The 21080-nt window shown below is 55.4% G+C and overlaps 4 protein-coding genes and 1 pseudogene across 9 annotated transcripts; 3 read left to right on the top strand and 2 right to left on the bottom strand.

Annotated features, from left to right (window-relative positions):
- The first annotated feature begins 891 nt into the window (after nucleotides 1-891).
- CTSW (cathepsin W) lies at nucleotides 892-5711 on the top strand. 3 transcript variants are annotated; one of them, XM_025446105.3, is made up of 10 exons: nucleotides 892-1533; nucleotides 1800-1884; nucleotides 2925-3038; nucleotides 4092-4246; nucleotides 4344-4440; nucleotides 4538-4618; nucleotides 4718-4843; nucleotides 5047-5111; nucleotides 5194-5397; nucleotides 5478-5711. In XM_025446105.3, exons 1-10 carry the CDS (start codon nucleotides 1447-1449, stop codon nucleotides 5586-5588), a joined length of 1125 nt encoding a protein of 374 aa, XP_025301890.1. In that variant the 5' UTR covers nucleotides 892-1446; the 3' UTR covers nucleotides 5589-5711. The 3 variants fall into 3 exon arrangements, with proteins under 3 accessions (XP_025301890.1, XP_048952851.1, XP_048952850.1); XM_049096894.1 differs by lacking the exon at nucleotides 4718-4843; XM_049096893.1 differs by having other exon boundaries at nucleotides 4538-4843.
- Nucleotides 3252-3704, top strand: LOC112659388 (40S ribosomal protein S15a-like; annotated as a pseudogene).
- Nucleotides 5712-5853: 142 nt separating the features above from the next.
- LOC112659387 (FGF1 intracellular binding protein) lies at nucleotides 5854-9973 on the bottom strand. Its single transcript, XM_025446107.3, has 10 exons — nucleotides 9757-9973; nucleotides 9354-9552; nucleotides 9025-9151; nucleotides 8072-8172; nucleotides 7448-7581; nucleotides 7005-7113; nucleotides 6865-6928; nucleotides 6517-6603; nucleotides 6332-6429; nucleotides 5854-5995 (listed from the first exon to the last, which is right to left on the bottom strand). Exons 1-10 carry the CDS (start codon nucleotides 9839-9841, stop codon nucleotides 5926-5928), a joined length of 1074 nt encoding a protein of 357 aa, XP_025301892.1. The 5' UTR covers nucleotides 9842-9973; the 3' UTR covers nucleotides 5854-5925.
- A 1163-nt stretch (nucleotides 9974-11136) lies between these two features.
- CCDC85B (coiled-coil domain containing 85B) lies at nucleotides 11137-12695 on the top strand. Its single transcript, XM_025446158.3, has one exon. It carries the CDS (start codon nucleotides 11844-11846, stop codon nucleotides 12450-12452), a length of 609 nt encoding a protein of 202 aa, XP_025301943.1. The 5' UTR covers nucleotides 11137-11843; the 3' UTR covers nucleotides 12453-12695.
- Nucleotides 12696-13298: 603 nt separating this feature from the next.
- Nucleotides 13299-20989, bottom strand: FOSL1 (FOS like 1, AP-1 transcription factor subunit). Of its 4 annotated transcripts, XM_049096897.1 has the most exons (6): nucleotides 20770-20987; nucleotides 19299-19939; nucleotides 18164-18191; nucleotides 17093-17290; nucleotides 14800-14907; nucleotides 13299-14372 (listed from the first exon to the last, which is right to left on the bottom strand). In XM_049096897.1, exons 4-6 carry the CDS (start codon nucleotides 17231-17233, stop codon nucleotides 13962-13964), a joined length of 660 nt encoding a protein of 219 aa, XP_048952854.1. In that variant the 5' UTR covers nucleotides 17234-17290; nucleotides 18164-18191; nucleotides 19299-19939; nucleotides 20770-20987; the 3' UTR covers nucleotides 13299-13961. The 4 variants fall into 4 exon arrangements, with proteins under 4 accessions (XP_048952854.1, XP_025301940.1, XP_048952852.1 ...); XM_025446155.3 differs by lacking the exon at nucleotides 18164-18191; XM_049096895.1 differs by lacking the exons at nucleotides 18164-18191; nucleotides 20770-20987 and adding an exon at nucleotides 20007-20076.
- Nucleotides 20990-21080: the final 91 nt, after the last annotated feature.

The raw sequence follows: 21080 nt of genomic DNA, 5'->3' as shown, positions 1-21080 counted from the left end.
CTGAATTTTATGGAATGTTAACTATGACTCAATAAAGTTGTTTTTAAGAATAATAAGAGTTCTTAAATTTCAAGATATAAACTTCCCAGCCACCAGCATGCACTTCATGCAATCCTCCTGCCAGGGAAGGGGTACTTGTATCATCCTATTTCACTGATGAGAGTGTGCCTGAGATTTGTCCAGGCACAGCCAGAGTGGTAAGGAAAGGATGTGGACTTAAGTCATTGTGATTCCAAGACTCCCTGGGCTCTTTGCCTCCCAAGTAGAGTATTAAGGACCTACCATTTGAACATCATTCTGTGCCAGCCAGCGTCATGGGTGCCCACAGTCACTCCACTCAAAGGAATTGTTGCCACTTAGAGATGAGGATCTGAGGTCTAGAGGGGAATGGCTGGGTGTATCCACTGTTGGATGTGGGTGTAGCTGCCATTTGCAATAGCCTCCTCTGGGATTTACTTTCCCTGCTCTCATCTCTTCAGCAGTCAATCTGGCCCCTCAAACCCACCCAACCCCCACATCCCCATCCCCAAACTGTGATAAGAATGAGGAACAGGGGGATCCCTGGGTGGCTCAGCGGTTTAGCGCCTGCCTTTGGCTCAGGGTGCAATCCTGGAGTCCCGGGATTGAGTCCCACGTCGGGCTCCTGGAATGGAGCCTGCTTCTCCCTCCTCCTGTGTCTCTGCCTCTCTCTCTCTCTGTCTATCATAAATAAATAAATAAATCTTAAAAAAAAAAAAAAAGAATGAGGAACAGAATGAGGCAGTAGCTGCCACTTACTGTACCCCAGACCCTGAACTTTCCTATTTAAAACCCAGGACAACCAATTGTTGTCTACAAACACCCAGCGAGGCTGCTCCCTGCCCAGCCCCATCCTGAGTGCTGAGGACACAGGCACATCAGATGCTTCTGGTGTGAGTGGGAGTCAGATACCAAATGGGCACAGGCACAGCCGGATGCCAGAGAGCTGCCCCTGACACCAGGGGATGGGGGGCAGGGAAGGCTTCTTGGAGGGTGACCCTTGAGCTGTCTCATTTTCCCAGGACAAGCAAGAGTGCTTCCCCAGGGGGCAATGACCACCCTCCATCCCCACCCAGAGCCTCCTGGCCTTCCCTGTCATGACACCAATGGCCATATACGGTAACTGCTCACTTAGGATCTCTCTATTCCTATTTCCTTAAGGAAAAGTCCATCTCTTTATCCCTAGAATCTTCCAGAACGGGGTGGGCAGAGGGGCTCTGCTAAAGAAAGAAAAAGGGTAGAGGGGAAACAGGCAGGCTGAGGGCTGTATAGGACAGACTGAAGGCCTGAGCCAGCCCCTGTGCTCAAGGGGTCCACCTCCCCCTCCCAACATGGTTTCCACTTTGTGGTTTCTCTAGCTCCACCCTCTCAGCCCCTCCAGTGTGGTTTGCTCAGCTTCCTGCTACCCACACTTTTGCCTGCAACACCATGGCACTAACCATCTACCTTTCCTGCCTCCTGGCCCTGTCGGTGGCAAGCCTGGCTCATGGCATCAAGAGATCCCTCAAGAACCAGGTAAGTGTCTCTCCTTTGATTTCCATGCTCTTCCTCCACAAGTTTCATGCCTGGGGCTCACCCTTTCAGAAACAACTGCCTTATTCCCATTTCTCAGAGCAACTGAAGCTGTAGAGGTGATTGACATATGCCTAAGCTAACATAGGGAGACAGAACAGGCTAAGCAGCTGATCCCTTAGCCTGATCCCTGTTTCGGGGGAAGGCAAGGTGTGGTTCCAGCAATGACCCTTCACCTGCTCTTCCCCACCCCCTCGATTTCTTGCCAGGACCCAGGTCCCCAGCCACTGGAGCTGAAACAGGTCTTTGCGTTGTTCCAGATCCAGTACAACCGGAGTTACTCAAACCCAGAAGGTATCATGGGGCATGTGCATCTCTGGTCCCACTCCCCCTTCCCATTTAATAGATGAGGAAATTGAGATTCAGGGTGGGGAGTGGGCTTGGCCAAAGCCACTCAGCATAACTGGCAGGGCTGTGGATATACTCCCTGGTTTCCCAAGTGCATAAGCGGGGACAGGATCATTCTTTGCTATGAACTCAGAAGGCAGGCAGCAGCTGTCTGGGGGTGGGGGTGGGGGACTACCCAGTCTCAGGGTATCGTTTCCATAGCCACTTTCTTGTCACTCCACACAGAAGGTAGACTACCATCTAGGCATGAGTTCATTCAGAAACACCAAGGATACTTATTTTGCGCTCAAGCTGGGACTCTCTCTCCATGCCCATGAGGTCCGAGCCCTGCTCCTGCCCTCTCTCTGGGTCTTATCCTCTGTACCATAGGGGGATCATCTGAGGGGACCTTTCAGCCCAGGCTGCCCAAGCCATGGACCCATATCCCCCCACCCCCCATCCTTCCCCACCTTCATGTTCCAGCTCTGAAGCTACAGTTAGAGGTGTAAAATGGAGGCAGAGAGGGACGCCTGGGTGGCTCAGTGGTTGAGCGTCTGCCTTTGGCTCAGGGCGTGATCCTGGAGATCCGGGATCGAGTCCCACATCAGGCTCCCTGCATGGAGCCTGCTTCTCTCTCTGCCTCTGTGTCTCTCATGAATAAATAAATAAAATCTTAAAAAAAAAAAAAATGGAGGCAGAGAAAGTAACCCAGCAGGAAACCAGTCTCCTCTGATTAAACCCCTTTCTGAGTCACTCTGCCTTCAGACCCTTTGTCTTCTCTGTGGGTGGGTAGAGATGTCCCCCTTACTGCTTCTGGGGGAATCCCAGCCCTAGAGAGGCTGAGGAGCCACTTCCTTGGCCCAGACGTCTGCAGGGTGGCCTGCAAGGGCCACAGGAAAGGAAGCAATGCTCACCTGGGTGGGTGTGGGTGGGGATGCCCTGGCAGTGGCCACTTCCTGCCTCTGGGGTCTTAGGAGGTAACTTAGGACAACCGCCTTCTGGTACAGAATATGCTCGTCGTCTGGACATCTTTGCACACAACCTGGCCCAGGCTCAGCAGCTGGAGGATGAAGATTTGGGCACAGCAGAGTTTGGGGTGACTCCATTCAGTGACCTCACAGGTACTGGACCCTTCCTGGGCCCTAGGTAGTAGGAGGGGAAACAGAGACTTCTCCAGGGATACTGGCAGATGGGCAGGGCAGACCTTTAGCTTTCATTTTCCAGAGAGAGACCCTGAGGACCAGAGGCCTGGTTGCTTGCCCCAAGTCACAAAAACAGGGACAGGTCTAGGTCCCAGTCTAGCTCAGGGGTGAGGCAGCAAGTACAAGGGAACGCATCCCAAGAAGAAACTTGGCGCTTTCCGCCATCTCTCCGAGCCGCCACAATGGTGCGCATGAACGTCCTGGCAGATGCTCTCAAGAGCATCAACAATGCTGAAAAGAGAGGCAAGCGCCAGGTTATCAGGCCATGCTCCAAAGTCATCGTCCGATTTCTCACTGTGATGATGAAGCATGGTTACATTGGCGAATTTGAAATCATCGATGATCACAGAGCTAGGAAAATTGTTGTGAACCTCACAGGCAGGTTAAACAAGTGTGGAGTGATCAGCCCCAGATTTGATGTACAACTGAAAGATCTAGAAATGGCAGAATAACCTGCTCCCATCCCACCAGTTTGGTTTCATTGTACTGACAACCTCAGCTGGCATCATGGACCACGAATAAGCAAGATAAAAACCCACAGGAGGGAAAATCCTGGGATTTTTTCTCTAGGAATGTAATTCTTTTTTTTTTTTTTTTTTATGATAGTCACAGAGAGAGAGAGAGGCAGAGACACAGGCAGAGGGAGATGCAGGCTCCATGCACCGGGAGCCCGATGTGGGATTCGATCCCGGGTCTCCAGGATCGTGCCCTGGGCCAAAGGCAGGCGCCAAACCGCTGCGCCACCCAGGGATCCCTAGGGATGTAATTCATATGTGCAAATAAAATGCCTCAATGGAAAAAAAAAAAAAGAAAAGAAAAAAGAAACTTGGCTTTTCTCTGGGTCTCCGTATCTGTGCGTCCCCCAGGGTATCATGGGGATTTAACAGGATGTGGATGGTTGGAGTAGGAGAAGCAGAATATGGGGAAGAAGTAGTCAAACTTGTGACTCTGGTGGCCCCATCTACCCTCCAGAGGAGGAGTTTGGCCAGTTCTATGGGCATCAGAGGATGGCTGGAGAGGCTCCCAGCGTGGGCAGAAAGGTAGAGTCTGAAGAGTGGGGGGAGCCAGTGCCTCCCACCTGTGACTGGAGGAAGTTGCCCGGCATCATCTCACCCATCAAGCAGCAGGTATCTGCCCCCAGCTGGCCCAATCTAACTTGGGTGGTGTTGGGGGGGCGGGAGGGCAATGGCCAGACATCTGCTCACTAACCCCCTTCCCTGCTAGGGAAACTGCCGCTGCTGCTGGGCCATGGCAGCGGCGGGCAACATCGAGGCTCTGTGGGGCATCAGATACCACCAGCCTGTGGAAGTCTCTGTGCAGGGTATGGCTCAAAGAGGGGTGCATGTGAAGGGGTAGAGGGGAAGCACAGGGCAGGGGGGCAGGGTGCAGTCAACCCACATTGTTCCTTCTCACACCAGAGCTGCTTGACTGTGGCCGCTGTGGGGATGGCTGCAAGGGCGGCTTCACCTGGGACGCATTCATAACTGTCCTCAACAACAGTGAGTGCACTGCCTCTCTGGGCAGCTTTTGGGGGGTAGGGGGTGAGGGGCTGGTGTGGGGTGTTCAGGAGCTGAGCCTCTGCCCTGTTTTATCTCCAGGTGGGTTGGCCAGCGCAAAGGACTACCCATTCTTGGGGAACACCAAACCCCACAGGTGCCTGGCCAAAAAATATAAGAAGGTGGCCTGGATCCAGGACTTCATCATGCTGCAGGGCAATGAGCAGGGTGCGGGCAGAGTGGAGACATGGGCAGGCCTAGGGGTGGGGGGTGGGGGTGTGAATGACAGGGAGAGACAGACCAGGATAGAGGACAGACGAGACTGGGTTAGAGACAGATGGAGGAACAGAGAGGTGGGGGGTGGGGTGAAGGTAGAGCCAAAAGCAGGGGGCACAGAGCAAGCAGGGCCTAACGGCACTTTCCACCCCCAGCAATCGCCTGGTACCTGGCCACCAAAGGCCCCATCACTGTGACCATCAACATGAAGCTACTGCAGGTGGGACAGGGTCAGGCCTTGGAGGGGAGGGACCCCTGGAGGAGGGGGGAGGGCCCCAGACTCAGCCCCTCTGCCCCTGCAGCATTACCAGAAGGGTGTGATCCAGGCCACGCATACCACCTGTGACCCCCAGCGTGTGGACCACTCTGTCCTGCTTGTGGGTTTTGGGAAGAGCAAGTCAGTAGCAGGGAAGCAGGCAGAGGGAGGCTCATCCCGGCCTCGTCCTCACCACCCAATTCCGTACTGGATCCTGAAGAACTCCTGGGGTGCTGAATGGGGTGAGGAGGTGAGTGTGATCTACTCAGGGGACAGGGAAGGACAGGCCCCTCCCCACCTTCTGGCCCTGATGTCCCCTTGACTTCCTAGGGCTACTTCCGGCTGCACCGTGGGAACAATACGTGTGGCATCACTAAGTACCCAGTCACGGCCCGGGTGGACCTGCGGGTGAAGAAGCGCCTGGTGTCCTGTCCACCCTGAGCCTGTGAGGCAGGCCCTCAGCTCTCTCCTGCTATGCCCACGGCCTCCTTGCTGCCTCCACCCATGGCTTTTACCTGTTCTCCTAATCTTGCTATGGCTTGAATAAACCAAGATGAGCTCTCCTGTCTTGTATGTGAACTCAGGTGGGGTGGGGAGAGCACAGACATCCCATACTCTGACAAGTCTCCATGGGGTGCCCCCCAAGCACATACATCCCTATACCCGTTCACCGTGATGCTCAGAGACAGATTCGTGGGCTCCTGTGTGTCCGTGCACAGGTTCCTCCAAAGTCACAGCAGCTTTATTGTCAATGTGGGTAGGGTGGCGGGAGCAGACCTCAATCATGATAGAGGCGCAAGAGGCAGCCACGGAGGGTGCCCATGTAGCGGTCCCAGAGGGCCTGGTGCCTGCAACAGAAAGTGACAGCAACCATTGCCTGAATTTTCACCACATCAGACACACTACTGTAAGAGCTTCATATACCAAGGCTGCTTCACTCCTTACACTGTTCTTATGATCATTATCACCATTATCATCCGGTTCTACAGGGGAAACTAAGGTGTGAAGAGGTTCAGGAACCTATCCAAGGTCAGGTCACAGCCTCTAATGGGGGTGGGGGACACACAGAGAGACTCCCCCCACCAGGGTACAACGGAGAACCCAGAGTTTGCAGGAGGGCTAGGCTCTGGCAGGAGACTGGCTACAGCAAGGCCAAGCTGCAGGGGAAGCCTGGGATCTCTCACCGGAAGCCATCTAGGGAGTGGACAGATGCTGAATACTGATTCAAGAAGAGCCGCACATCATTCAGTGGCCAGTGGTCAGAACGGCAGGGTTCCACGAACTGTGGGCCCAAGGAAACATCTAGCACTGGTACAGCCCAGGGACGGGCTGGGTTGGGGATCAGAGGGCAATGGGCAGGCCAGCTCACCTTCTCCACAAGGTCCACAAACAGGTCTCGGACATCCTTATTGTGGGTCAGCTTGGCAGCCACATTCACCAGCCCCCGGGACAGGTTCTATGAAGCAGAGAGCCTGCAAGGTCTGTCTTCTGTCCCAGAGGCTAGAGGCTGAGCCCAGGGGCTGCAAGAGGGGCAGGCCCTTCCCCAGATCTATCCACCTCCCTCAATCAAATAGCTCCCCAATGTTCCTCCAGCAGGTGGGTAGGAGCAACAGGGCTACCTGCTGGTCAATCCCCAGCATGAGCAAAGGTGCCCAGTGGGGACAATGCAGGGAGGGTGAAGATGCCCAAGGGACAGAGGCTGGATTGGATCACAGACCTTGAAGTTGGCTTCCATTTCCGAGAAGACACCAAGCTTTCCCCGAAGAGCAGTACACACCAGGCTACAGGGAGACAGGGTAAGCCCAGAGGTGCCTGGGCCCCGACTCAGGCCCCATCCTGTGGCCTCCCCAGGATCACCTCTTGTGCAGGTCCAGAAGGTCCTTGTCAGCCACAAGCATTTTGAGCTCCTTCAAGTCCTGGAGAAACTCCTTGTCTAGATCCACGTCCATGTCATCCACTTGGGAGTCTGGGGGAGGCCCAGCAAGGTAATTGGGGTGGGGTAAAAACCCCTCCAGTGATATCCGGAGCCTTACACACCCACCACCTCAACAAACCCCCACAAGACAGACAAGGAAGTATCAGAAAGGTGAAGTGACACCTCAGGCCACAGACCAGCAGCAGGTCCTTTGTGCACAGACAAGCTGGGTGTGGGACACTGGGTTATGAGCAGTGGCGGCTGTGTTGTGGGCACTGAAGAAAGGATGCCCGAAAATGGGGCCCGCAGGATAAAGTGCTGGTGGGGAACCAGGCTCTGAGAGCGTGGAGAGGCATCCGGGCACCTGGGTGAGTGGGGGCCTCACCGACGGCTCCGAGGGTCCAGTTCTGGATCATGAGCTCAGCACAGAAGGCAAAGTCTCCAAAGCTCAGATACTGCAGTTTTTTCTTCCCTGTCTCGAAGCGGTTGTTGGCAAAGAAGACAATGGCTGCGTAGTCCCTGCAGGAAGGGGAAAGTGGGCCTGTCAGGGTTTCAAATTCCTTTTTAGCAAGCAGCTTGCACCTGCGACATTGGCCAGACATCTGACTTCTGGCCTGTCTCTGCCCCAGCTCACTACATGACATGCTTCAGGCCACTTTTCTCTGGGCCTCCTTGTTTATGTACAGAGGTTTCAGCCCAGGTCTCCTAAGGGGTACAGAAGAAGACCTCAGGATAACAGTTACCATTTACTGAGCACTTCCTAAGCCCCAGGGGTTATACCATGGGCTTTATGTGTGGCATCTCACAACAGTTCCATTGGTAAATGGAACCTGGGATCTGAAGCCAGGCCAGCTTGATCCAAAGTGCAGGCCAGGCGTAGGATAGCCATCCCCCCAATGCAGCAGGGAGGTCAAGTGGGTTGGGGTGGGGAAGGTGGTCCTGCTTCACAGCCCAAGGAAGGAGGGTGCAGGAAGGGGAGATGGCTGGCTCCTTGCCCGACCCCCCTCACCTGGCCAACCGGTCAGACAGGAGGAAGTGTTGCTGAATGTTATCCACCAGGGAACCCCGCATTTCCTCCACCACCTTGAAGACTCGCTTAAAGTTGTCAAACTGTAGGGCAGTTAGGGGAGGAGGGAGGACTGGTCAGAGATTGGTCATCCAATAAACTGATTATTAAACATCCCTCCCTTACCTAGCCATCTATCCAGTCAACAGACTTAGCATGTGGTATTCTTCGATAAACTATTAACTGTTAATACCTGTTACCAATTCAACCATTTTGTCTTGGATAAATGTTTACTCATTTCTATCTCTGAATTCCCCTATTTTAGCATCATGCTCTCCAGTTCTTCGCGAACTTGTGCTGAAACTGATCCTCCTGGCTAAGGTCCAGGAAGTAAAAAATGAGCAAATGCTAAACTGTAAAGAGAGAGTGCACAAAAGACACAGAAAAAATACTATAGGCCCAGAAGGGTTACTTCTTCTTGGGCCACCAGAAAGGTTTGCGTAGAAGGTGGCATCTGGCTCCCTGCTTTGTATTTCAAGGGGTAGATAAGGCCAAGAATAGTACCCTCCAGGGAAAAGTAGCTGGAGCAAAAAGAAAGGCAGGGGCGCTGGAGAAATATAAGCTGAGAAAGGCTGGCAGAGACCAGACCATGGAGGAGTATGAAGGTCAAGGCCAAGGAATGTGGCTACTATCCAGGATGGAGTGGAAGAGCCAATTAAAGTTTCTGAGGAGGGAAAAGCTATGGTCAGATCTGAGCTTCTGAAAGAGTAGCTCCCACAGGAGAGTAGGAGATGCTTTGGAGGAGCAAAAGAAGGGACAGGAGACTGGGTATGAAGCCCCTCCCACAATCAGAGGTGAGGGAGGAGAATGGAGCTGGGGCAGTGACCAAAGGGATGGAGTGAAGGGGCAGACTGGACATGGGATGTTGCATTGGGGAGCAGGGGTGCAGTGCCCACTTGTCTCCGGCAGCTCTTGAGGGTGATGCCTGTTTTGGTGCTGATGTCATCCAGGTCTTTCTTGGTGCCCTTGGACAGCTTCTTGCCCAGGACCTCCCGCACAAAGGCCTCGTCAAAGGCATAGTACCTGCGTGGAGGCAGAGGACACCACTGACTTTCCACGTAGGAGGGGAAAGGGGGTCCGGCAGGGCCCAGGTTTGGTCCCTCCTGAGACCATCTCAGTTGAGAAGGTCTCAACTTTCTTAGACCCTGTGTAAGTCCCATCCCATCCCGGGCCTCAGTTTCGGCCTGCAAAATGGGTATATGGTCAGTTCGGTTGGCATCCCCACCTCTCAATGAGCAGCGCCTGCCGAGAGGGCGGGATCTGGAAGATTAGCTGGTGCAACAGCTTGGGCGGTGCGTGCAGCAGGCGCTCGAGCATGTGGAAAGTTCGGTAGTGGTCCATGGTGTCGCTCTGCAGCACCGCTGCCGTGGCGCCTGTCTGCTCCAGGATTCCCGAGCGCACCCTCAGGGCCACTGCGTCACTTACTGGGGAGTGGGCGATAGCGTTAGGCCCCGCTCCGCGAACCCACAGGCCCTCCGGGGATCCCAAGTCCAACTCCAAGTCCAACTCCTAAACATCCCTCACTCCCCCTGCCCAGTTCCCCACAGGACGGAATTCCCGGCCCCGCTCCGTCTCCCATCCCAAACAATCGCTCTTCTAACCCGCTCCGCAGACGGCCCCACACACACCCGAGTAACCATCCAGCCAGAGGCGATACACGTCCTCGTCGATGAGGGTCGTGTTCCCCACGAAGATGTCCAGCTCGCTGGTCATGGCGACGCCCGGACCCGGGCGCAGCTGCAGCGCCCCAGCCGGAGCGAGCACTCCCCGGGTCCGGCGCGCCGCCGGCAGGCTACTTCCGGGAGCGCGGGGCTTCGGCTCCCGGCACCCGGAGCCAGAGAAGGACCACTTCCGGGACAGAGAGGGTGGGGCAGAAGCGGCGGCGGCGGAGTAGCCCCTCCTCCCAGCGGGAGGGGCAGCCCCCGGGTCCCCGCCCCCTGTCCTCACCCCCGCTCGTCTCCTGGCGGGGCTTGCCGGAAGGCGCAGGGGAGTCGAGGCCAACAGCTAGTGGCCCCAGCGCCGGCCACCTTCCCCCATCTCCCCCTTTCTCTGCCCTTTTCTGGGCCTCCCTACTTTGACTTGTGTCTTAAATGTAGGAGTTTCACAGATCTCTGTCCTGAATCTTTTCTCTGCAGAAAGTGTGTCTGACCTAATGTCCAAGGGCCATTGGTTTTAACCCTCGTCGCCCCCATCCCAGCCCGCCCCGCACTAATGACTTCTCTTACTCGGAGCTCGGAGCTCTGCCTGGGAAGTCCACATCAGGAGGGCTGCCGAGCTGCTTGTTTTTCTACGCTGTTTCCCTACAGGCCCCTCAAAAGCTAGACAGCCTTTTTTCCAATCTGTTTCTTTCCTTCGTTCCTATCTCAGTGATAGTCCCAACATTTACCCAGTTCTCATGCCAGAACCCTGGGTTTTCTCCCAGAGTCCTCTTTCCTCACATTCAGTTCTGCTGATTTGCTTCCTGAGTATTTCTAGGTTTCGTCCTCTCCACCCCTACGGGCACTGTTCCAGCCCAGTCCTGCATGGCTCTACCTTGCCCATTGACACAGTGTTTTTTACTAATCTCCCTGCCTACATCTCTTCCCCTTGGTGCATCCCACACAGAACAGCCTGAATAATTTTTTTAATGTATATTTTAAAATGTTACTCCCCTGCTTAAAATCCTACTTGCCTGTGGCAACGTTCCTGCCAACTACCTTTGTGGCTTCTCTCCCTCAGGTTACCATTTTCTCCACACACCCATCTTTTGAAAACAATGAGCTACTCTCAGGGTTCCTAAAGCAGCTAGGCCCCCAGGGTGTTTCACCACGCTATTCCTGCTTGCTGAAATAGCTCTTTACTCATCAAAGTCCTATACATCTTTCAGGGCCCCTCAGATTACCACCTCTTCGGGGAAACCTTTCTGGACCATGTCTCTCCCCGCGTTTACTTCTTGTTTAACACAGCCTGTCTCCCCCACTAAATTATGACCTCTTTGAGGACAGGATCAGAATCTTAGTCAAGTTTATTTCTGCCCGAGCTTTGCACACAGTAAAAGTTTATTGAATAAATGAATCCCTGTATGTGCCTCCCCACCCTCCGCCCCCACCCTGGACAGGAAACCATCCTTAAGAGGGTAGCCTGATGGTGAGCCAGGCACGTTTGGACTCCGGGTTCCGAAGAGCTGGAAGTGATGTTCAATGAGCCGAGACTCTCGAGCATGAATTAAGCTAGAAAAGTTGGAGACGAGACCCCTCTGGGTTCCGTCAGGGGTGGGCTTGAGAGTCGGTGGCCAACACCGGAGTCTAAGTTCTCAGAAAGAGTCGAGAGGCCTAGGCTAGAGCGTGAGGAAATTTGGAACTGGGAAGTACGAAGCGCCTAGTTTAGGGTTACCTGTCGCGGAGGGTGGTGGCGCTGGGACCCAGCGTATGGAAGGGTCACTCCTGGGTCTGGAGTGGGCGGGGAAGGGGCTCGCTCCTTCTCTGTGTTCCGTGCTCAAGCCCCGCCCCTTTCAGGGGAGCCTTCTCTGGATTGGCTGTCGTTCCTTAACGTCATACGGCCCCGCCCCAGCGCGCGCCCCGCCGCGTGCCCACGCCCGGGCGGCTGCTGCAGCCTACGCTACCCCGCCACAGCCTGCCGCCCGCGGAGCCGGAGCCCGACCCCGAGCGCGCAGAGCTCGACGTGGGCTCCTGGGCCGCGGCGGCGGACAGGCGATGCTCCAGAGGCCTGAGCAGCCATGGAGGCCGAGGCGGGCGGCCTGGAGGAGCTGACGGACGAGGAGATGGCGGCGCTAGGCAAGGAAGAGCTGGTGCGGCGCCTGCGGCGGGAGGAGGCGGCACGCCTGGCGGCTCTGGTGCAGCGCGGCCGCCTCATGCAGGAGGTGAATCGGCAGCTGCAGGGTCACCTGGGCGAGATCCGCGAGCTCAAGCAGCTCAACCGGCGCTTACAGGCGGAGAACCGCGAGCTGCGCGACCTCTGCTGCTTCCTGGACTCGGAGCGCCAGCGCGGGCGGCGCGCCGCGCGCCAGTGGCAGCTCTTCGGGACCCAAGCATCCCGAGCCGTGCGCGAGGACTTGGGCGGTTGTTGGCAGAAGCTGGCCGAGCTGGAGGGCCGCCAGGAGGAGCTGCTGCGGGAGAACCTGGCGCTTAAGGAGCTCTGCCTGGCTCTGGGTGAGGAGTGGGGCCCCCGGGGCGGCCCCGGCGGCGCTGGCGGCTCAAGCTCCGGGCCGACACCCGAGCTCGCCTTGCCCCCCTGCGGGCCCCGCGACCTGGGCGATGGAAGCTCCAGCACCGGCAGCGTGGGCAGTCCAGATCAGTTGCCCCTGGCCTGCTCCCCGGATGACTGAGGCTCATCTTCCTTCACGTCGACGCCCGACCAGACTGCTTCCCAAGCGCCGGGACTGCGGTGGACCTCCGGACCCGGACGCCGTCCCGCCTGTGCACGAGGGGCCGCTGGCATGGATTTGGAAACTCTGGCACCGAGGAGGGCCCCTTGCTTTCTCTTGGTGGGGCAGCAGGGAGACTGGAGGCTGGAGCGGAGGGACGTGCTGGGAGCGGGGTGGGGGCTAATAAACTGGAACGGAAGCAGAGCCCCTGGCCTGGGCTGCGTCTGTTTGGGACTCCCCGGGGTGGGACGAGGGCGGGGACGTTGAGACGGGGTACCATTACCGTCCGGAGGGGCTGCAGAACTAAGGTGGCTGACTCCCCCACTCCCTCAAGCCTGGGGCAGGATGTGGGACGGTGGTAAGCCCCTAGCTCCCCCCATTAGACCTCCGGAGGGGCCGTAATCCGGCCCCTGAAGTGGCTCCAGCTCCCTTCCCGGCTCCTTCCTGTCCAAGACAATGGGGCAGGAAGCAGGTGTTGGGGGCCTAGAACCCACTCAGCGGCCTCCCCCGAGGCTGAAAAGGGCATAAGAGCGCCCTCCTGTGGCCCACGCAGGCGAGCTGTGGGCCCCCATCAGGAGAAAGACAGATAATCCTTTTAGTTTGCACCCAGCAGCACTCCATTCCTCCTTTCAATCTTGGAGATGAGGCATAGCAGATGTAACAATTCCTCAGATAAGACAACTGAGGTCCAGATATCAAATAATTTTCCAAAGTCATGCAGTAAGTCTGTAGAACTGAGACCGGAGCCTAGGGCGTCTGGTTCGAAATGTTCTCCCTTTTGCTTCTGGGTTCAGTGAGACCAGGACAGAGCTTCGAGCCTTTTATTCCATTTTGGCAGGTTTGTATAAAAATACTCTCTGTAGGAAAATAAATAGCAGCTGCCTTCGTTTTGGAGGCTTGGATTCCCTGGAGCTAAAGTCTTCTCAGAGCTGGGGAGGGGGGGGGGTGCAGTTCAGCTCGTCACAGAAGCCTCTGGCACTCTCCTACCATTCAGGAGGGGCCAGCAGAATGCCCTGGTTCAATCACTTGGTGCTGCTGGCAGTGTGGGGCTGGGCGAGTTAGTGTTCTAGGCTGGTAGAATACCACCTTCTGTCAGAGTAGGATTGGGTGGATCACAGGAAGAGGGTGATGAAGACTATAGGTGTGGTGGTCTGAAGGGGGTTAGGGCTCTAGAGGACTCCGAGGGATCTACAAAGTCCTTTTTGGTTGCCAGGAGTTTTCTCGCACAAATGGGAAATATTTTGTCTCTGATTTAGTGCAAATTGTGCTAAAGAAGCCAGCTCTGGAAAAACAGTGGGCAGTTACATGACCCCAAGCTGGCTCTACTAGGAAGCAAAATATGCTCAGTGTCATCTGGAGGAATGGAGAAGAACCTGAAGAGGGCATGGGATTATGGTCCAGACCAGCTGGACCAATGGGTGGGGAGACATTGGCTAGAGTGGCATCCCCAGGTACCGGGGCTGAGGTGCCTCATAAGGCAAGGAGGGTGGGGGAGCCGAGAGGGTCAGAGGATGGGTCCCCGCTGCTGCTGCTGCTCCTGCGATGGGCTGAGGCACAGGGCTCAGGGGTGCTAGGGTAAGTGAAGACCGGACTAGGGGTGAAAGGAGTCAGGGAGGGTGTGGTCATGAGTGTGGGGGTGTGCAATGCTTCGGGTTCAAGCACAGGCCCCGAGGAAAGAGAGATACAAGGTACAGGGCCGGAGGTGGCTGGTGGGCTGCTAGGACCGCCCGCGCCGCCAGTGTCGCTCTCCGTGGCCCGTTCCGGGATTTTGCAGATGGGGCGGTGGGCTTCAAGCACGAGCTCCAGGCGCTCCTTCTGCTTCTGCAGCTCCTCAATCTCTCGCTGCAGACCGGATTTCTCGTCTTCCAGTTTGTCGGTCTCCTGCAGGGGGTTAGGAGAGGAGTTAGAAGATGAGGGCTGAGTACCGCGTAGCCTCAGGAGGTGGTGGTAATTGGGGGAGTGGGAGTGGGGGTGGGGGGGTCTCCAGCGAGTCTGGACTACAACTCCCATGAGCCCTTGGAAGAAAATGGGCACGACTCCCTTCGGGCCCGGGAGCATCTTCGAAGGAGATTGTCCGCGGAAGCTTTGACTCTCCCCTGCTTTTCTGGGAGTGAGACGCGCGGTAACTAATTTCTAATCGCATTTTTCTCGTCGTTTTCTCCGAAGGACTGCTCCTCCAGCGGGGACTGGGGGAAGGGGACTTAATATACCGGCGCCCCTCTGGGGCCCTGCAAGCTCAGGGGAGCCGCGCCCGTCTGAGGTTCGGTGGGCCGCGGCCTGGACACCCTCCGCACCGGTGGGTGCTCACCGCCTGCAGGAAGTCGGTCAGTTCCTTCCTCCGGTTCCTGCACTTGGCCGCGGCCAGCTTGTTCCGCTCGCGCCTCACTCGACGGCGCTCCTCCTCCTCGGGGCTGATCTGGACGGGTAGAGGGAATAGTGAGGTAGACCCTGGCCTCTGGTTGCCCGGCACTCGCCGTGTGCAGCGGCCCAGTGCTAGGACCCTGCGGTGGGCATGGCCGTGCGGGGACCCGCGAGCCTGCGCTTCAGGGATCACAGCGCCGCGACTGGTTCTCCGCACTCACGCTTTAGTAAGATTGAATTAATCAGATTTCTTCCTCCTCGCACCCAGCTTTGCCTCCTTTGGTTCCTCTTTCAGAAGCAAACCCCCCCCCCCCCCATCGCCACCACACTCTCCGTAAACCTTTACCCCCCTCATCTCTCAGGACTCAACCAAGATACCCCCACTCTTACAGGGAGCCTCCTCTCGTTGCCCAGCCAGAAGCAGCCTTTATTACTCTGAGCCTCTGGGACCCAGCTGCTCTTTCTCGAAGGACCCTCATTCTCCACCCCCCCTTAAAAAAAAAAGATTTGATTTGTTCATGAGACACTCACAGATAGTCAGAGACTTAGAGACATAGGCTCCCCGCGGGGCACCTGATGCGGAACTCAATCCCAGGACCCTGGGATCACCAGCAAGCCCAAGGCAGACACTCAACCACTGAGCCACCCAAGTGTCCTCTTCCCCAGGGGTTTGTAAGCACTAAGAGGAGTTAATGAGTGTTGCTGCTGAGTACGTTTTTTATTTTTTAATTTTTATTTATTTATTTATTTAGTAAGTTGTTTTTTATTAGGAACCTATTACATGCCGGCTAAGAGCTTTACACAGATTATTTACCCAACTTTCCTTTTTTTTTTTTTTCCCAACTTTCCATATAAGGAACTGAAGCCCAGAGAGGATAGATAACTCCTTTATGGTCCCAGAGCAGAAATTAAAATCCACTCACTCTATTCAATATTGAGAGGCCTGCTGATGGGGACCAGCCCCCCACAAAGAACCCTACTTAGAGCTCATAGCCCCTGTCTAGGAGTCCCAGAAACAAATAGCCACCCTCAGGTCAGGGCTAAAGAAGTCCAGGAGCCTGCCTCTGGGACCTCACAGCATGGTCCTCTTCTGCAGTTGGTCACACTGCCAATCCTGCTGTTTCTGGGAAAGCCACTCCTGTCTAACTGTTCATCTTTGCAAGATCCTGACTTCTCATCTACCCTGCTGTCAGGGCAAGCTCCTTAATGAGTAAGTCTCACTCCAGTACAGTCTCATAAACCAAAATGAAAGAGGAGCAACTCCCTTAAAGACCCTCTATCTCTTATTTATGTTGGTAAAGATTTTTTTTTTTTTTTTTTAGTGTGAAGGCAGGAGCCCTGGTTGGGGAGTCAAGAGTTCCCAACTCACTCTGCTTCGAGCCTCTGTTAGCTCTGGATGAGATAGTGTGGCTTGATGGTTAGGATCTCACTTTAGAATTGAAAAGACCTGTCTCATTACTCACTACTTGTGTAATCTGGGCAAGTGACTACCTCTGTGCCTTCATTTCCCAGCTGTAAAGTGGAGAAAACCAGAGTGCATCCCTAGAGGCTATTTGTAAAGATTAAATGAGATAGGGAAACAGCCCCAGAGAGTAGCTACAGGGAACCCTCCCCTTTCTGTTCCCTCCCAGCACATAGACAGCATACATCTCAGCAGGGAGACCCTCTACCATCCATCCACCTTTCCACATGTACACCTTACACGTTCTCATGTCCACCTCCATTCTTGTTCCTGCCATCCTCTCTCCCTGAAATGTCTTTTCTTTCATCTCTATCTATGAAGATCCTACCCATCCTTCTGGGCTAATATACCTCCAGCTTCAGAAAGCTTTCCCTAGCCTAGAATCACCTCTTGCCCTCTGGATCACCCCAAGGGCTCCTATTACTCTCAGCTTTGGCCAGGAGTCATCAGTGGCTCTTCTTCCCCAGCACTCCCTTTCTAAGTCTGTTTTTTGTTTGTTTTTTTTTTTTTTTGTTGTTTGTTTTTTAGATTTTATTTACTTATTCATGAGAAAGAGAGAGAGGCAGAGACACAGGCAGAGGGAGAAGCAGGTTCCATGCAGGGAGCCCAACATGGGACTCGATCATGGGTCTCCAGGATCATGCCCTGGGCTGAAGGCAGTGCTAAACTGCTGAGCCACCCAGGCTGCCTTGCCTGTGTTCTTTTGGCCAAGAACTTGTCCTCTGCACCTCAGCACCCCTATGGGCATCAGAACCAGTGCAATGCCTTTGCTACTTACCTGTTCACAGGGTCGGCGACGTACCCCTGGAGGTGGTCCTAGGACCCGGATGACTCCTGGCCGGGGCTGTGGGGGGCTGTACTGGGGGTAGGTCAGAGGCCTGGGGTAGCTGCTGGGTCCCAGGAAGTGGGGTTGCACCATCCACTGCAGGTCCTGGCTGCCACTCACAGCATTGATGCTTGGCACGAGGTGGAACTTCTGAGGCATAAGAAATGGAAAGCCAAGGATGAAGTCTGTGTAGATTGAGGGGCTTCAACAGGACAGAAGCCACAATTTCATCCACCGTCAATGCAGCTGCTCGTTCCGTATGACCAGAAAGAGCACAACTTGACAGAGAGACTAACTTGGTGACAAATCCCTGCTTGGGAGCTATGTGACTTTGGGCAAGTCTCATAACCTTGCTGTGCCTTCATTTCCCTGTCAGAACTAATACATATAACATATGAATTCCAGGCACTGTCCCAACCACTTTACAAATACTGACTCATAATTTGCACAACAGTGTCTTCATTTTCAGACAGAAAAACAGTTGTCCATAGGTCCATAGCCAGTAAGTAGGAAGTGGAGTTTGGCCCTGGCACCTAGGCTCTCAGCTACTCCTGTACTCTGCCTGAGTCCCATCTGCATAGAAAAATTCCAGCTCCTAACTCCAGGGGTGGCTGTGAGAATCCAGTGTGTGACAGTGCCTCGTAAGTGGCAGGTGTCCAATGCACAGAGGCTGTGGTGGCAAGAACCACTGCCCTGGGTTTAGGCTGTCCCAGTTAGCTCTTAGCTCAGCCACTTACTGGCCATGACTCTGGGCAAGTTATTTAACCTCAATGTGCCTGGGTTTCCTTGTTTTTAATACTGGTGTTAAGTGAGGATTATGGCATTTCATTGATGCTAAGAAATGCCTTTTAATAGCTCTAAATCATAGTTGGATTGGCAACTTTAAGAAAATTTAGTGACATAAAACAATGGTGTGGGTTTTCAAATCAATGAATTCTTCGATTCTGTGAAATACAATACGGTTAATGAGGTAGAAACCTCCCCGAACCATGCAAGCTGCACTGTATGTACTCTATGTATTACCTGCCAAGATTTTCTTTCAGCCAGAAATCTGAGGAAAGAGTTGAGATGGGGGATCAGTGTTCCGGGAAGAGAACTGGGTTCAAGCCTTGGGGCTGGGCCCTGGCGCCCAAGCGTCCCGGAAGCGTGCCACAAGCCCAGGCAAGTCCAGGCAGCGGTGTCCCAAGCCCGGCGCTGCGGGCCCAGTGGCCCAGTGACCCCAGTTCCGGGACGAAGGCACCCCTGGCGGCACCTCTCGCTCCCGATGTGGCCCGGGCCAGGGCCGCTCCGGGCCAGGAAGGGAGGGGCGCCCCGGGTGAGTCAGCCACCGTGACTCGGCCGCCGTGACTCGGCAGAACGGACGCCGCTCCTTCCCTCCCCTAGCGACACGTGCGCGCTGCCCCTCGACAGGAAATGGGCACCTGCAACCACCCGAGCCCCCCCAGCCTGCAGCAGGGCGCCGTGCGGTGCCGAGAGGCGGGGGCGCGGGAGCTGCCCGCTGCAAGACCACGCGCACGTCCCGGCATCTCGCAGTCTCCCCTGGCCCCAGCCTGTGAAGGTGTGGAGCACCAGTTTCCCGGAGCCCACCGGGCTGCGCTGCGCCGAGAAGGGGATAGGGCCTTGGCGACAGGGTAGAGAGGGACAGACAAATGGACACACACTGACTCTCAGGCAGTGCTGAGGATTCCCAGTGTGTGGGAGCCCGCCTGCCGCTGGATCCCGCCTCCCTTCGGTGTGGGGACTTCTCGGCCTCAGCCCAGGTACGGGATCCCGGGAATTTAGTCCGAGATGGATCAGACCCTCTGATCCCGTCCGAGCCGGGACTAATCTCAGACTAAGGGGCGCCCTTCTGACGCAGACAAAACAAAGAAATTAGGCGTGGACGAGAGGAAAGAAAGAAGGTGACAGAGACGGCGGGACAGATGACAGCAGACAGCGAAGGAAAAAGGGGCGAGCGAGAGGAGACGGTCGCAGATCCTGGCTCCAGACGGTGGAGAACGAGCAGCACCCGCGGCCGCGGCCACGGCCACGGCCACTGCCGCGGACCCAGGTCCAGCCCCTACTCGTGCTCCCGGCCCCATCCCAGAGCGTGCGGGAGCTGACCGCGGCGTCCCAGGCGCTGTCCACGCGGGACGCCCAGGCGGCGGGGCGCTCTCACCTGCTGGCCTGAAGTGGGGGTCTGCGCCGGGCCGCCGTACGCACCGCCGGCCCCGGAGCTCGGTCCGGGTTCCCCGAAGTCTCGGAACATGCCCTGGCTGGCTGCTCTGTGGGGTCCGCGTCGGCTGCTTGGGTTCTGACTCACTTGCTCCTCTTTTCTTTTTATGAATGAAAAGTTCTCGGGCTGAACCACTTGGATGGGGGGGAGGAGCGGGCGATTTTCAACGGCGCTGGACACCTCGCGGCTCCACCTCCCCAGACGCACCGCCCTCTGCCAGTGCGCGCTGAACTTCTCTGCGCCTCCCACAGTCCGGTAGCCGCCTTTTCGTAGGGAAGGGGACGGGCCTGGCGTCCCCTACAACAGCGGCAGGTCTGCCCCCTCTGACGTAGTTGCCCATACATGGTGCAATTTCCTCGCCGCGCCCAGGTGGAGCCGAGGATTCCCCCGCGGATTTACGCACCTGCCTGCAGCTGGGCGCCCCGCCGCGTCCCGCCCGCGAGCCCAGACTCTGGGCCGCGGTCCCACTCCCGGGAGCCCATTCACCGCCTGGTCTCGCCTTAGTTTTTGCCTCCTTCAGATGGGGACGAAGTAATTACGCCTTGCAGCACGTGGGAGGTTGGAATGAAGAATGAGGAAAGGGTCTGGAAACAGTAAAGTGGATTATAAATGTGCTTGTTGTGGTTATTCTTTTATTTACTAGATGCTTACTTCATGCTAGGGACCACGCTCTGCCATCCAAGCTTCACAGTGGTGGCGTGAGGTCCTTTTGCCGGCATTGTTTTAAGGTTCAGGCATACAAAAAGTGGACAAATGATAAACTAGGGTTACCAACGGGGTAGTATATTTTAGATGTTTACAATGAGCCGGTTAATGGTTTGAACTACCCACAAATACAAGGCAACCTGATTGTGCTACTCGTTATTTAATTTTGGAAGCTGTAACAAGTTTTAGTTCAGAGCCCCTATAAGCAGTAAGAGCCTGCAGTGGGACAAAGTTGTCCTGTGGGCTGATAAATGCCATCTTCTTTAAATACTGCCAAATAAGGCTTGGAAGCCTCATTTGGAGATTATGTCAAAGGTCTGTATGAATGTGAGGCCAGGGCCAAATTTTGACAACCAAGGCCAACCGCCCTGGGGAGTAGTAGGTACTGTCATCATCCCTATTTTACAGTTGGGAAAACTAAGGCTGGGAGATGTTGAAATGAAGTGCCTAATATCACTAAGTGAGTAGCTGAAGGAGGTTGTCAAATAAGGGCTGTGGGTCCAAGCCCAGGCTCAGGCAAGATTTCTCAAAGACCCTCTCAATAACTTTCTCATGGGTGCAGAACATCAGTGCTGAGAGGACCATCCCAAAGCTTCTCTACTTCCTCCCACTCTGCAGATGGGAAAACTAGGGCCCAGCAAGACTAAAGAGCTGCCGATGTCACACAACTATAGAAAGAGAGCTGGGCTCTCCTGCTTTCCACTGCTACCTCCATTTGATCAGCTCCAGTTTTGTCCACAGGGAAGAAAGAGTTCAGGGAAGGAGGGTCCTGGGCTGCCTTCCTTGGGGACTCAGGCCAGGAGTCTGTGGGTGCATTCAGGACTCAGAGACAGGCCAGCTTGGCCCTGGGCTTCCAGTCCCACAGCTACTACCATTTTCTGTGTTTGTGGCCCTGGCTGGGTTAACTTCCCTATGAGTCCCAGTCCCAGTGGGAATAATTGGGCCTCCTGCTGACCTCATGGTGTTGCTATAGGATCAAATGAGATCATAAATGTGAAAGTGCTTTGTAAGCTATAAAGT

This window comes from Canis lupus, chromosome 18 (genome assembly GCF_003254725.2).
Source record: "Canis lupus dingo isolate Sandy chromosome 18, ASM325472v2, whole genome shotgun sequence".
NCBI classification, from domain to species: domain Eukaryota; kingdom Metazoa; phylum Chordata; class Mammalia; order Carnivora; family Canidae; genus Canis; species Canis lupus.
The sequence above is the reverse complement of the archived record's forward strand: the minus strand, read 5'-3'. Positions and strand labels throughout refer to the sequence as shown.